The sequence below is a fragment of the Glandiceps talaboti genome, chromosome 2, assembly GCF_964340395.1.
Source record: "Glandiceps talaboti chromosome 2, keGlaTala1.1, whole genome shotgun sequence".
NCBI lineage: Eukaryota > Metazoa > Hemichordata > Enteropneusta > Spengelidae > Glandiceps > Glandiceps talaboti.
In genome coordinates, this window is record NC_135550.1 from 5,977,710 (window position 1) to 5,994,333 (window position 16,624).

The window sequence follows — 16,624 nt, forward strand, 5'->3', positions numbered from 1 at the left end:
CCTTAGTTAATTCTATGTTTCTCATCACCCAACCAACGCAATACGTCTAAATGTCGATTAGGCCAGCCTTAGTTAATTCTATGTTTCTCATCACCCAACCAACACAATATGTCTAAATGTCGATTAGGCCAACCTTAGTTAATTCTATGTTTCTCATCACCCAACCAACACAATATGTCTAAATGTCGATTAGGCCAACCTTAGTTAATTCTATGTTCTCATCATCCAACCAACACAATATTTCTTCAATCTGGAGAAAGAATTAAAAAAAAAACTGACACCATCTCTGGCAGGATTAGGAAAAATTCACAACATCACGACTGTATGATGTCAACCCCACAAGTGAATATCTGAGCAAAAAATACTAAATTATTGCTGAAATTTTGGAAATTTAATAAAAACAAATGGTTCCAAATTTCCTTCTGACTCTAAGTCATTCAGAATGTTAAAGTATGATTATGAATTGAAAGTAATCACAAACATGTACACTACGTACACTTTATGATATTTTGCATTTGAGTTTTTAAAAATGTTAACCAAGTGACCGACCGACCAGCCAACCGACCGACCAACCGACTCATCATGTTACAATGAGAAACATATAATAAAGTATGGGCATCCTTAATGCTAAGAAGCAGGTTGTGTAGAATTTGATACTATTTTCACAATCAATCACCCACTCATGTCAAATACTATACAGCACTACAATCAATCTCACTTTAACTTTCTCTTGTTACCACCTTCCAGATAATACTGTGTCAAAGATTAATGTTTTGAATTCAAAATATTGAGGTAGCTATGGCAACTGCATATTTCATCATGCTTTCAATTTGAAGGTAAATTTATAACGGCGACATGCAACCATCTCATTTGATGATTACAATGTAATCCGATACATATTTCTTTCAATGGGTTATCTTTACATTAAATTATTCATCCAACAATTCATGTCAATTTTGATCCTTCTTTTTTCAATTGTTGATATAAATTATTTATTTACTTTTCCATTGATGTATGGGTAATTCACATGTTATTTCTAAGGTTTGGGATCACTGGTAACAAAGAAGGGAGATGTGGTCACATGTACAGTTTCATATATATTCACCATCAGAATATATTCATATATTATGGAGAGGAATTTGTAAAACACCTGATGAATACAAGTAAATTTTCAAACCCACCCTCCCTTTAACGAAAACACTAAATCGCATACATATTTCTGGATGTCTGAAATGAATATCTTTCTCTAGTTTATGGCATGTTATTAATAATTTCATACCAGATATTGTGATTTCAATAAATTTAAAATTAAGATTTAACTTTTAACACAACTGACATTTAGTAAACCACCATGTCTTTACCTCCTATGTTTCAGAATGATGAACAAATCGTTGCCATGGCTACAATTTTATATCACACATAATAACCTTTACAAACATGTCTGCAATAAATAACTAACATATATCTGCGTTATAGATCGAGTATTTGTTTTACTTTACACTATTTGCCATATTTAGAACGTTTTATCACAAACACAGAGAAAAGATGCAATAACTATGGCAACAGCTGCTGTGAATATTAACTACTAAATGTATACAAAGCACAGTACATACATGTAAGTAGCAGACAATTAACTATATGAAAATATCTCAATTTCCATATGGTCAGATATCATATACAATAAACAGAACTTTAGTTGGAAAATTAGCTATGGGTTGAAGCCAACACTGATGACACGTTTCCCTCCCTTGTGCACCATATTACTTCGGAATGACAAGAAACTTGCATAGTAAGATTCAAATCATCAAAACAAAGAATGACAATATCATAAAATTTGACAAAAGTATTATACCAGTCAGAATATACCAAGTGTGTCATCTCAGACAATTTGATGCACACCAGTTTCTAGTTTCTATATAATTAATTTTTAAACAGTAGTACAATATTTCATCTTTCCTACAAGAGGGCTGACAGGGCAGATACTGTGACATTATCTGCCTATATTTCAATGATCATATATAAAATTGTTCATTGGCACTGTTGTTATTTCTTGTAGTACCCTGATACCAGCTGTACATGTCAGTACGTACCAATCAATGCCTGTACCTACCTACCTACCTACCTTCCTTTATGTTTCTTTGCATTCAAAGTCTCAAATGATATCAATATTGGCAATATGTTTTATACACAGTGCTGACTTTAAAGTGATATCTACAGTATGGTATGTCATATACTGTTACTGGTAACATAGCTCAAATTGAATTCCTATGCTTAGTGGTCTGGTATACCTAAGTAAACTTTTTCAGCTGTGATTTTCTGTTGATTTCCATTGTCCACTGACTACTACCTTAGTTGGTAGTCTAGATACAATGTTTAGTAGTCTATGTGTCCTGGATTACTGCTAATTTGGTAGTCTAGATACAATGTTTAGTAGTCTATGTGTTCTGGACTACTGCTAATTTGGTAGTCTAGATACAATGTTTAGTAGTCTATGTGCCCTGGACTACTACTAAATTGGTAGTCTAGATACAATGTTTAGTAGTCTATGTGTCCTAGACTACTGCTAATTTGGTAGTCTAGATACAATGTTTAGTATTCAATGTGTCCTGGACTACTGCTAATTTGGTAGTCTAGATACAATGTTTAGTAGTCTATGTGCCCTGGACTACTGCTAATTTGGTAGTCTAGATACAATGTTTAGTAGTCTATGTGCCCTGGACTACTGCTAATTTGGTAGTTTAGATAAAATGTTTAGTAGTCTATGTGTCCTAGACTACTGCTAATTTGGTAGTCTAGATACAATGTTTAGTAGTCCATTGCGTCCTGGACTACTGCTAATTTGGTAGTTTAGATACAATGTTTAGTAGTCTATGTGCCCTGGACTACTGCTAATTTGGTAGTCTAGATACAATGTTTAGTAGTCCATTGCGTCCTGGACTACTGCTAATTTGGTAGTTTAGATAAAATGTTTAGTAATCCATTGTGTCCTGGACTACTTCTAATTTGGTAGTTTAGATAAAATGTTTAGTAGTCCATGTGTCCTGGACTACTTCTAATTTGGTAGTTTAGATAAAATGTTTAGTAGTCCATTGCGTCCTGGACTACTGCTAATTTGGTAGTCTAGATACAATGTTTAGTAGTCCACTGTGTCCAGGACTACTCTTTATTTCAAGCCCTGCATATACATGATAAAATGTTGTCTCACCTGAGATGTCTGTAATGGTTTGCCATTCATCCAGTACTGGGGGTCAGCGATTGGCAGTTTACTAGGGTAGTCTGTTGCCATAACAACCGATTTACTGGAAAACATAAACAGGGGTACAAATTTAAGAATGTTGTATTTTAAATGATTGTAAATATGAAAGGCTACTTAGGAATTCTGAGATTTGATAAACGTACATTGTACATACCGGTATATGATATAGTAAGTCAGTTTAGTACACTATACACTCACCCAAGGTAAGCTCTACTGACTGTAGTCAATAACCTTCCCACTGGACAAAAATACATCAGCTCAAACAAAGTTTGTCAAGATGGGGGGGGGGGATGCCTTTTGTACATGTAAAGCCATTCATATTTTCATTGAAAGAGAGAGGGGCTGACTGGTGTCATAGCAAGCTATAGGTTTATCTTCTTTCACTATTGTTACTGTACATTGTATATGCTTAAAATTGCCTAGACTTTTTGAAAACCATCTCCTCGCATAATTATGGTTTTACACTCTACAAAATTTCAACATTTCTTTTCATTTATCAAAAATTAATCTCAAACATTTGGCGTCAGCTTTGCTAGTAACATGTTTTGCTTATCGCTGTTTTGCACAACATGTTGTACAACACAATACTGGAAATACTAAGAATGTTGTAATAGGATTAAAGTATTAATGATTTCCCCTCTATCACATCAGAGACAAACTATCATAACATCATTCTGTGTTCCATGTTTTTCTATCAACCTATCCACTGTGTTACCATTTTAGTCCTGCGGTCATCAAACTCTAACAATAATTTCATTAAAGCAGTTACCATCTGTAACTTAAGTCTTTGGTGGTTACTTTTGTTTAAAGGGGTACAGTCAACATTGTGTTGTCTCAATTGGTACCATGGTGGTTACTTTTATTGTATACAAATGTGATATCAAAATGTCATGACATATTTTTTTAGTTACCAATAAAATCGAAAAGCCTCTTAGACTCCGTTTCCACGCTTCTTTGTGTACATATAAACTCCTCTATCACACTGCATTGACTCATGTTGCTTCTAAAAGAAGTTTTAGAATGTGTTGTGCATGCATATTTTGTACACAGACTAACTCAAAATTGGAAACTCATTTACAGACTATATGTTACTTTGAAATACGAGTTTTATCATCAGCTGTACTAGATGTCTAATATGTAATAGTAAAGTGTGTCTTGGTGACTGGAGTTTTATCATCGGCTGCACTAGATGTGTAATATGTGTGTAAAGTGTGTCTTGGTGACTGGAGTTTTATCATCAGCTGTACTAATGTGTGTGTAAAGTGTGTCTTGGTGACTAGAGTTTTATCATCACCTGTACTAGATGTCTAATATGTGTGTAAAGTGTGTCTTGGTGACTTCAATCTTTGTATTCAGTACATGACATGATTAAAACACTAAAAGCACATTACCAAGCAAATAACCTTTTATAGGTGCTTAAATTTCAACATACCCTATACACACAAAGAGTTGGTAAATATGAAAGGTTAATTGGGAATTATAAGATACAAGCTTAATGTACATTGTAGTGAGACAGTCTGGGGAGCTAGAGTTTAGTACACTACTCACTCAAGACACTACTATACTCACTCTGGGCAGTTTCTACTCTATCACATTCCCACTGAACAAAATGAACAAAAAGGCATCTTTGCTCAAAATGTTTGTCTATGAAACTGAAATTAGTCATTTGTCTAGGATATACATAAGATATATATATATATATATAACTATAGACACTAAATGTATACATGTATGTAGGCTAAGAACAAGAGGGCAAAAATATCTTAGAAAGTAACATATTGAAATATATTTACTTATTGTCAGGAATAATTTCAAAGAAAAAAGTAACTTATATTATGGTCATTAAAATTAATATGTAATTTGCTAACTTTTGTAAAAAGAAACATAATTTCTTCAGTGGCAGGGTTCCAAGACACGATCAGAATCAGTTAATTTATCTATATCCCACTTAGGGGGGAAATTACTTGATCTACAATTTACTATTAATGACAAAATGTGTATAAAAGACTAAAAAAGAAATAAAATACAATTTTAGAGTTATGATTGTAACTACTGATACTCTTCTTCATAATTCTCAGCATACTTCCTCATTACTAGGTTGTTACATTCAAGATTTCACTACACTGATGACATGACAGCTGATAATAGCCATTCCCTTGTCAAACCAGTCGAAGGGCTTCACATAGGCTTCCGGATAAGCCTTCATTATTATCTCCAGGGAATATCTGTCTGACAATTAATCATGCTGTCATCACATATTAAAGTAAATACTACAAATAATGTCTACATATCATATATATCATCACACACTGTAAACCTACATATTTTCGCTACCACAGAATTCTGCAATTTTAGTCTCCAGCTAGTTCTCAAAGACTAATTTTTTCTAATTACCAGACTGGTACTTTGTGTTCATCATGTACAAGAAGGCGTTTTAGTTTCTACTTATTTTTGCATTTTTGTTTCCCAGTGAAATTCGCAAAAATAAGTTTTTAGTGAAAATTTTCTAGAATAGAGTATTATATCCCAGTATGGCCAACATATCAGACAATTCACAGGATGTCTAGCTATACTATATTGCATAGTATCCGTGAGAGGTCATAACCTTTCAGAATACAAAGTAATTTGTGGTTTCCCTTCAGGCAGGAAAGCACTACCAATTTGTTGTCTGTCACCTTTTGTGTGTATAGGTCATATTAAATGAAAGTAGAATCAAATCCATACATGTTACTTTCTCAGCTACTACAGATGTACAAAGTATTGATAATTGGCTGAGTGTCAACATTATACTTCTTACCTCGCTGATTGTAAATCAAGGTAGATACCATATTGATGAGGATTTCATATTTATTTTGGATTTTTGATTTACAGAAGTTTTATCATGGCTTCCTACTTGAAAAATCAATGTGAAACAACATATGCTAAGTCCTTGTTTGTAACTCAATATATTGCAAAAGATTAATATAAAATGTGTAAAATCTTTGTTATATATGTACAATAACAAACATTTTCACATTTTTTTTAGCTTTTTGCAATGTATTAGTTACACAGACTTTGTCAATGTTGTTTCACATTGATTTTTCAAGTAGGAAGCCATGATAAAATTGTTTTATAAATTAAAAATCCAAAATAAATACCAAACCCTAATTCATATGGCCACTTGAAGGTAAATTCAAATCCCACGATTTACAAAAATTCAGCATATATACCATTGCTTCACACACAGAAACAATAAAACTAAATCAAATGTATATAACTTAAACTTAAATGGAATAATTGATACTGTAACATAATATTTCTAATAACTACATCTATTATTATTTATCATTAAATTATGTAATTTTTTACTTATTCTATAGAAAGCAGATATTTGTTTATAAACAATAATTTTTTTAGACCTTTGTGTAAAATGTTAAAAAGGCAGCTTTTAGCAATTGATGTCAGCAATGTTTTTGATTTTCACTGTATGTACATAATATACTGCTGACAACGATAAGTGACAAGAAAATCAAAATATATTAATAATAATGATAATAATAATAATAATGTTGGTTTTTATATAGCGCTTTCCTACTCTGTGCTGAAAGTGCTTTACAATTATTACCCCTAGCACAGATCTACATGTATAGCATGCGGTACAACAACCCTTTACACTTCCTCAACTCCCTGGGGAGCATACAATTCATTGCAGCTTCTATAAGCGCATAGGATTAAAGCATTCACATTGCAACCTCTATCCTAATCTGGTTCCCAATTATACAGGACTTTAGTCATTCAGAAACAAATGGCAGTGATGGGGCTCAAACCTGCAACCTGCAGATTCCAAGCCAGCCACTCTAACCATTCGCCCATCATGCCTCCACTGTATAACATCGGTACGGTATAACAGATGACAGAACTCCTGTGTTACAATACAAGGCTGAAATATTTCTATCAGGTCATAGCAAAAAAAGAAGTATTTTCACCATGTGGATTTTGTGTTCACACACACAATTTGCCCCAAAAGTTTGATACTGACATGAAATATTGTACTCTGGGGACATCATACAGTATTAAAACTGCCTGAACAGTATTGGCAAAATATACTTTAAGCATCTACGCTTCATCTCTATTCTGATAAGAACCTATTGATGGTTTAGTAGAGGTGAAGTAGGTTATACTTACCTATAGAAATCTGCATCTCTGCCTGGAACCATATTACTTGTTGGATAGACAGGAACTGACATGGTGCGACTTGCTGGGGGCTGTAATCAATTGAAATAGGTTACAGTAGCTGGTACTTTATCACACATTTTGATCTACAAGAAGGCATACATGATACATACATTTATATATATTGTATATGTCAAATGCAGAAATGTAACAAAGCTTTCAAGTTAATTTAGAGTTTTTTAAAGTTTATTTCCTTGCACCCTCCATAGAATATTGGTGAATGTAATACATACTAACAGTGCTTGAAATGAAATTGACGTTAATGTCTTGCCTTCTTGATAACGTTCAACAAAATAACTTGTTTTTCTGTATGAGAACACGGCGAGGTGAAGAAAACATGGAAATGAAGAGGTATGAAATTATAAATCATATGATTTTCATTTTTGCTATCAATGAACACAAAACAAATAATTGAACAACTCCTTTAGCGCTGGTTCTTGTAGCTTAGGAAGTAGAGTGTACAATGTATGTCCTGACCGTTGCCATTGTTTCTTTTTTAAAAAGTGAAAACCACTGTCCGAGGAGATTGCTGACCATGCAAAGCAAGTAAGTATTTCTACTTTATGCAGACACGAATGTGTATACTTTCGCCATCTTTTGCCAGAGGTCGTAACCTTTATTGGGTCATGGCCTCATTTAAAGATGAGGATGGCTGTCAGTCTCTGATATTGAAGTCTCTGCTCAGATATTGAAGTCTCTGACATCTCTCTCTGATATTTTAGTGCACTTTTGATTGATGGAATTAACTTTTTGTTGAGAATGTGTCTATTGCATATTTGGGTAAAATTGAAATGAAACCAAACAAAAACAATTAAAACATCGACAATTTAGGTCATAACTTCTAGCAATCGCAATATTGCACACTAGAAAGGAAAGTTGGCTGACCAATCTATCCTTAGTGTAAACAAAAACATCTTAAAACAGAAACATTTTATAAAACTTACTTCTCCAATGTAGTCATAACCGTTGTGCATTCCTGACGAATAGAAGCCAGAATCTGTCTTGATATGCCTGTGTTCACTGAGATGAAGTCGATTTAAGTCTAGTCCCAAATCAGAGGACCTCCCTAATACAGGAGAAGGTGACCTTGATCTTGGTCTTGTCAACATCAATGGAGGTGATCGTGATCTAGGCCTAAAAGATGTCGGTTTCTGCAAAAGACAGAAAACAACAAAACTATTGATTGATTACTGGAATAAAAACTCTTTTGAGACTTGTCTTCTTTGTGTATATTTCATTACAATGCCAATATATAAATAAATATTCAACCAGGTTTCACATCAAAGGGACAACAAACAGCAGTAATAATGACCAAAACCTTACAAAGACTCATACAATATGAGACACATTTGATAGCATTGTAATACTCATTCATTTATCACAACATGTTTTCTTCACCATCAATCTGATATCAGATAAAATTGCATATTGTCTCAGTTACTTGATCATATCCCAATTTTACCATTAGCACAGAGGACTGTTTGATTCCTGTGATATACCTACTTGTTTTTAGATAAGGATCATGGGGGATTTTATTGGCTCCCTGGGTACAGGAGGGATAAACAACTTTTATTGCATGATTTCCTGGATTTCTAATATCATTTCAATGCTTGTTTTTCTCTGTATTTCAAATCAAGTTTTAGATATTACCATAATAACTATCATTTCCTAAGTTGATAAACTCTGATAAGATAGTGATAACGTAGTAGGAAATATGAATAGACAGTCAGAGGAAAGGATAGCTATGATGGTAATATTTAAAACTTTATATGAAATGTCGAGAAAAACAAGAAAATATTATTAGAAATCCAGGAAATCATGAAAAAAAAGCTGTTCATCTCTTCTGGACCATGAAGTGGCAGGACCCCAGCATTCCCCAATGAAAGGCAATGGTGATTCAAACAATTGAAAGTTGTAACAGAGATTCTCCAATACACAGGATTGATGTGTTAGAGGATATAAGATGGTAACAAATTAAGTCCATTTTTATCATTCAAAGAGGAACACTTGAGAAACAGATCTAAATTTTCAACAAGAATTAAGGCACTGTAAAATCTCAGTAAATAACCTACATGTAGCTACTTCAGAACAATTTCAGGTATTTACAATATTCACCTGTTAAATTTATCTTTGAATTTTTAACGAACCCAACATCAAATTTGCCATGTTAGTATTAAGTCTGTTCATAACATTTGCATGTCACTGGGCTCATCTGGGTAAAAAAATACCCTCATGTATAAAACAACATACAGAATGTAGTCGTAATCCGATTTATTTTTAATAATTGAAACTTGCCTAGAGGACAACTATAATCTATAACTTCAAAAGAGATAGTTTGTAGAGCCAGAGAGAAAATGCAATGTATGTACTCAGATGAAGTCCCATCTAATGACTTGAATTCCATGTCAATCAAAATATCATGTCATTACTGAACAGATGTGGATGTACAATGTAGCAGAGTGACTTAAATTTACTACCAGGGTTTGACAACCTAAACAGCTGAGTCTGAAGACCCAGTAAAGCACTAGAAGTCCATGCTGGCTTTGTCATAGACTGTCAACAGTCGTCTTGACTTTTTTGTAATTTATCTTTAACACTATTGTTGCCACTGAAATTACTAGAATTAAAACATGGTGTGCGCAGGACGTTCAATCAGTCAAGACGACTGTTCTAACCCACCGGACTTTCACTTCTATGAATTATTCATGAGTGCCCTCGTTTATTGCATAACAAAAACAAATGTAGCATTTTGTGTGCACGCGACTACACGTATGTGATGCAGACCATGACTGACATGTCAACAGGCAGGCCTAAGGTCATTTTTAAAACACGCATTACGTCATTCATTGACATAACTCACATATACACGGTTTAGCCTCAGTAAAGAATGTTCAGTTCACTTCAGGGATAGTGTTAGGTCTATCCGTAGATAGTAGACAGTCACATACAATGTACATGATTGCGTGTCAACAGAATTGGGATGTCCACCATGATTATGTAAATTGTATGTTAATCATGAATAGAATGTCTTTAACTTGGATGCCTGGTTAACCACTAAGGGACATTTTGGAGGAGATAGTATAGACACTAGATTATATATATTAGGTGGTCGAATCCTCAGTGTGTAGTGCGCGTTCTGTATGTGCATTGACTAATGTGATATTATGTTATAGGTTATTATGTATTTGCACACAACTAGTATTTAAATAAAACATATTTCAGAAAGTTTTTTAGGAATACGACAAAACATAATCTGCGTCTGAATACAGACTATAGCTTTGTTGCTGTCATAAGACAAGTCTTTGATGTGTATACCTTGTTGTAGACAAACTGAAAGTTTCTGTCATTATCTCCATAGTCTGGTTCTTCTAAGTATGGTCCTGGATCTACTTGAAATGTCTTGGTGACTATCTGACTCTCATGAAGACCATTTCTAAAATATGACAAAAAAAACACATCATTTTAGCATTCATGTATTATTTAAGAGTTGACAGTGTTCTGCCGATATACATATATCATGTAAATATATTTTGTTTGAGACATGAAATGTAAACGTGGACGTATGATTGTATAACAAAGGGTTGTATGTGTCCAATGTACGCAAGCATGCACACACACTTACATGTATGCACACGCATACACATGCACACAAGGTACACACACACACATAAACATACATGTATGCATACACACACACACACACATGTACACAGTCATTTCCAATGAAAATACATTGTTAAAATCAACAAATATATTGAGTTGTTTTCTAATATTTCATACATTTGTATGTTGCTCTACGTTTGAATGGTTATCAAATACATGTATATTACATTTTGCCTCTCCTTTTGTGCTCAAGTTCTCAATACACCTACACCTACATTTGTATTATGGCTAACATCAACACATACAAATTCAAGCCTACAATGTATTTATTGATACCTTTTATGAAAAGTGATAAATCTATACATTCACTAGAATCATTGTCAGGATCGAGTTGAAAGTACATGTACAATTGTGATTTTGTATCTTTTGAACTGTTGTCTCCATGGCAACCTTGGGTCAATCACAAAATGTTACAAGATGAAAACACGGGGTTGTCATGACAATTAGCTTCATTTGTGTAACCTATAGTGCCCCATAATTGAATTTCATCATTTGTCTTCTGAGCTAACCAAATTACTATAATTGCTTCAATTCTTAGGTGTTCCATTACATGTGCTTTCCGCTCAGCATCTAGTCTTTATTTCTAATATGTCAGGACAAACAAGGTAGATGAAACTAAGCAGAGCTGACTAGTCCATTAACCTACATCTGTAAATCCTTCACTTCACAATGAGAAATGTAAGGTTATATGAAATCATGTTTTATTCACATTTATTTTTTTAGGTTAAAGAAACCTTAATGTGCTACATATATTCATGTCTTTTGTTCAAGAATTTTAGTTACTACTTTGTTCTAGAGGATATTCAGATTAAGAGGTGGTGGGGGGGGGGGGGGGTGTTTAATATTGATAATGTATATAACAACTATGGAATACAAGAATGACCATGGACTCTGGGCTTATGGTATCAAAAGAAAATTACTTTCTACTCACAGAGTCAACTTTTTTATAGAGGTGAAAATTCTACAGAGTAAATTTCTTGTTCACATCTCATCAGCATTCAGTTGTCAGAGGGTGTATGTACTACAATGCTGTTATCATGTGTCGCAATTCTGGAAGCACTTTTGACTGTGACTACAAATTTTCATTTGAAGCTACAATACTACATTTTGTATATAATACATGTACATTAGCTACGTAATATGGTAGTTTCTACAGTTCTCACTTACTGCTTTAAAGTTATCCAACCTAAGTATAAACTTTGAAGTACATTATTTATTCACTTTTGATTGTACAATGTCAACATGAAAAAAAAACATTAATGATTAGAAAACAAAACTTTTACAATCAGAAATAATACATTGTATAATTCAACAGTGTTGTAAAAATATGGAAATAGATAAACAAGTTGTAAGTGAATGCCTTAGCAACAGTTATACTAGTGATTTTGTTTGGGGCTACATGTAACTTAAAAAGGTGAAATCTCAAATGGATTGGACCCTACACTGTATGTATATTGTACACTAGCAGCATTCCCACAACGTTAAACAGTAGATCAAGGTACAAATCTGTGTGGATTTACCTACATGTACCTCTCCCCTCTCTATTACCCAGGGGTTCCCAAACTATTACCCAGGGGTTCCCAAACTATTACCCATGCAGGGGTTCCCAAACCTTAAAACACATACGGCTTTAATACAACAGAATGCAATTTTTCAATTTTTCAGTTGTACAAGGCATTTCCATATATGGTACATTGTAAATGGCAGGAAAGCAAATGAGAATAACTTGTGAGGGGATCATTATGTATCTGGGTCTACATGTACATTTTTACATATGAAAAATGTATTCTTCCAAGGCAGCCATACATGTAGCTGATATTTCTTCTGCGAAAATGCGAAATATCAATTGGACAGTGCCATAAAAGAGGCTGTGGTTTACGATGATGGAAAAATGATGTACTTTTAACAGTGTTTGGACTTACACGTATACACTGTACTTGCACAAAGCATAGTCTGTGACCCACTGTGTGCCAGGCAATGTATACAGTACCTGCTGTCATGGCAACAATTATGTACAGTAAATGTACACATACAGGCAAATCATATAGGAGCTTCGTAGATAATACAATGTACGGGCAATCATATGGTAGCTTTGTAGCTATTACAATGTACAGTCAATCACATAGGAACTTTGTACATGTACAGATATCACGTAGGCAATCACTTGGGCGGGCCTTAATATTACAACGTATACCATCACACGAGAGCTTCCCTGATATTACAGTATACATTTTAAGATATGCTACAGATTTAGAATGCTCTATTCTCATCAATATTGCAACACTGCAATACATGTTACTAAGCTATCTGATCACAAAATACTGATGACTTACAATAAATGATGACTAACACAGAGACACTCTTTGAACAAATCCTTTTATACCCTTATCTCTTCGTCTAAATCATGTGTCTGAAACTTGGCAAAAACACTTCACGGTGTACATGTACACTCAATGTTACAGTTAAGTATAATGTAGACAATTAGGATTGATCCTATGGCCTATGAATTATACAAAATGTACAGACATACTGATATGATGACAACATTATTATATATATAAATACCTAGCGTAAAGTAATTTAAGACAATCATTCACAGGGGAGTCGATTGATACAACTCCAGAAGAAACAGGAGGCTTTGATAACACAATATTCACATCATCACATGCAGCTTACATGGTGGTCATTCACAGGAAAGAAAGACAAAGCTCTGCAAATGCTAAATTCTCATCATTTTTACAACACCCTACAATGTACATGTATATTATGTTAGTCATCAAATTTCAATAACCATGACAACACAGCATCTATACATTAATGTGTGTACATTGTAATTTATGTGCAGTGCAATAGGTTCATTTTTATTCATTCCTAATTCTACTTACAGTACATCATCAAACATTTAGTTAAAAGGAGAAGAAATAATACATTGTGAATCATTCTGTTTAATAAAAACTTGGATATATAGTCACTTCAAAAACTAGATTCCAATAAGGATAACTTTACCAAACACTGACAGATAAGATGTTGTGGGCACATACCCCGGATAAGCCCAGACCGATGATGTCATTTATCTAACTTCACTATTATATTTACACAAAATGGAGTCAAGTATCAATTTCTATTCTACTAAAAATTTGGATGTCAAATGAGATAAAATGCAGTGGTTTTGTTCACTTTAACAGAATCAGTACAGAGCTGGTATTGATCCCAACTTAGGAGGAACGTGACATACAGACCTTGGCAGGGAACTTCAACTAAAAGTTACCTTCTTTAGTTCAAGTCCTACAAATGTAGTCTGTATGATATTACGACATTCATGCCATGTTAAGCCAGCACTGATCAGTTGAGAAGCCTGATGAGGGGTGAACAGCATGACATATCTGACAGTCTATAGTCAAGCCTTTGTAAAAGATAATGGCTGTGGCAGGATTACATGTAGGGTTATATGTAACTGTATTGTCATACAATTACAAATTTCATGTATGCCAGAAGTTCCCACCCAAAGCATGTACATCACTTCCTCCTAAGTTCGGATCGATGTCAGCTATGTACTGATAAATGAAACTGAATGAAACCAATGAATTTCATTTCATAATAACATCCAAGATTTCATTAGACATAAAGTGAATTTATAAGGTATCCTTTCCCTTTTAAATACAATGTACATCTCTTCAGCTCATACCCTCACTTCCAAACCTACATAATTTATCTAAACTTTCATTTTAAATTACATTATATAAACTAGAAAGTCCTTGCACAGGCTGAGCTAAAGAGATTATCCCTGCAGTTAATAACAGTGTCATAAAACTTTTTCTTTGATATTACTGGCACAGGTATAATTATGTTATTTTCCAATATCTTTCTTCATTCAGCCAGAAAATACTCATGTGACCTATTAAAGGGTTGTCAACTCATAGTGACAAAAGCCCCTTACACATATAGGTCACTCATATTTTCCTGGGAAGAAAAATATTGGGCAATAAATAACATCTAAATATGCATATATACATGTACATATAGACATTCATGCACTTGTATATTAATTAAACTCTCAACTCAGTACAGTCCAATCTAAAGCCTACACTGAAAGGACCTCATCTTACATAATAATTCAAAATTGCACTCAATAAGTCGAATTCAAAATTAATTTTGAACCAAACATTCCACAGGGAACAAACCTATACAATATTCACTATATAACGAGAACGATGTAATCATCCACAATTCATCATTACTGTCACTTAATATAATTAGACATTTAAATAGCAAATAAGTCATTGTGTAGGGTTTCTATTCAATTATCACTCAATAATTTACTGATGATCTGTTGACATGGAATAATCCAGGAAATATTACTTCCCTGTCACTCATACTAATGACTCAATCATGTACACATACACATCTGTACTCCGACTACACAATATAACATGTATATACCATTCAATTTTTGCTTTTTCCTGAAGGGCATACTATAAACGCAGTACATACATGTACAAACGTACATGTGTAAAGTGTCAAAACATATTTTTATTTTACAAAAAAAACTTGATCCATCTATCTACTGTACAATGTATATGCAACCCTTGAGTGCTATATAGAAATTATCACCATATTTCAGTGCAGGTACTGGCTTGGGATACTAAATGTTACATGTGTATACATTATATGCTGTCCATCAGTTTCATGGTGTACAGTACAACATGTACTTGACACATCGATTTGTATGTGTTTGGAACACAGTTGACTGATATAGATTTGCTTTATAGCTTTATCAACACAGATGAACTTTCAGAATACAATGTATGTATATGTACATATCAAGTACATTTTTATCAGAAATACATGAAATGCAATACATACATGTACATGTGCTACAGTCAGTACCACTAATTAATTAATTCAGCAATTTGGCTGAATGCAAAGTTAGATTTCACAAGAGTCAGCCCTCACTGTGAATTATCAATAGAATTTAAATTATACTTTAATGGCGAAAGTATCATAATGGTTTGATGTACATGTTAAAAGCCATACATCATGCCTATATTTCAACAGGGTTTCATCCAAGAATCCTTAGAAAAAAATTCCTCAAACAATGAACCACACCTGATTGTGAACAGTACATGGTTTGCAATTCTATTACACTGCACAATTACATGTAGTTCTGAATCTAAGTATGATGAAAAGAAAATTAAAAAATACCACACAAAATACTGCTGGTGTGAACAAGACTTCCAGTACAGTTTGCAGTCGACTCAAAATATCTAAGCTTAAATTTTCAAATCATGCAGCGTGTAACTTAAATTTCTAAATCTCAAAAGACTGATACTTTTATGTTATTGCTATATATCAAAATCAAACAATAACTTAGCTGTCACACACTGAATATAACCATAACAGATTGGTGATAACAGATTCTATATACATATACATGCACTTGAATGGCTGTCTGTGTTGTCAACACACTGCAAAATTTCACTCCTGAGATTTCAA

At 33.6% G+C, this 16,624-nt stretch overlaps 1 protein-coding gene across 1 annotated transcript in view; it reads right to left on the reverse strand.

The window, feature by feature from the left end:
• Positions 1 to 16,624, reverse strand: part of LOC144453365 (double zinc ribbon and ankyrin repeat-containing protein 1-like) — a 45,035-nt gene that overhangs the window by 9,531 nt on the left and 18,880 nt on the right. The window contains exons 4-7 of the mRNA XM_078144643.1: positions 10,784 to 10,901; positions 8,413 to 8,619; positions 7,421 to 7,500; positions 3,206 to 3,299 (exon numbers count right to left, since the gene is read on the reverse strand). Of these exons, the coding sequence (XP_078000769.1) occupies positions 3,206 to 3,299; positions 7,421 to 7,500; positions 8,413 to 8,619; positions 10,784 to 10,901 (499 nt within the window). The remainder of the gene's footprint in view (positions 1 to 3,205; positions 3,300 to 7,420; positions 7,501 to 8,412; positions 8,620 to 10,783; positions 10,902 to 16,624) is intronic.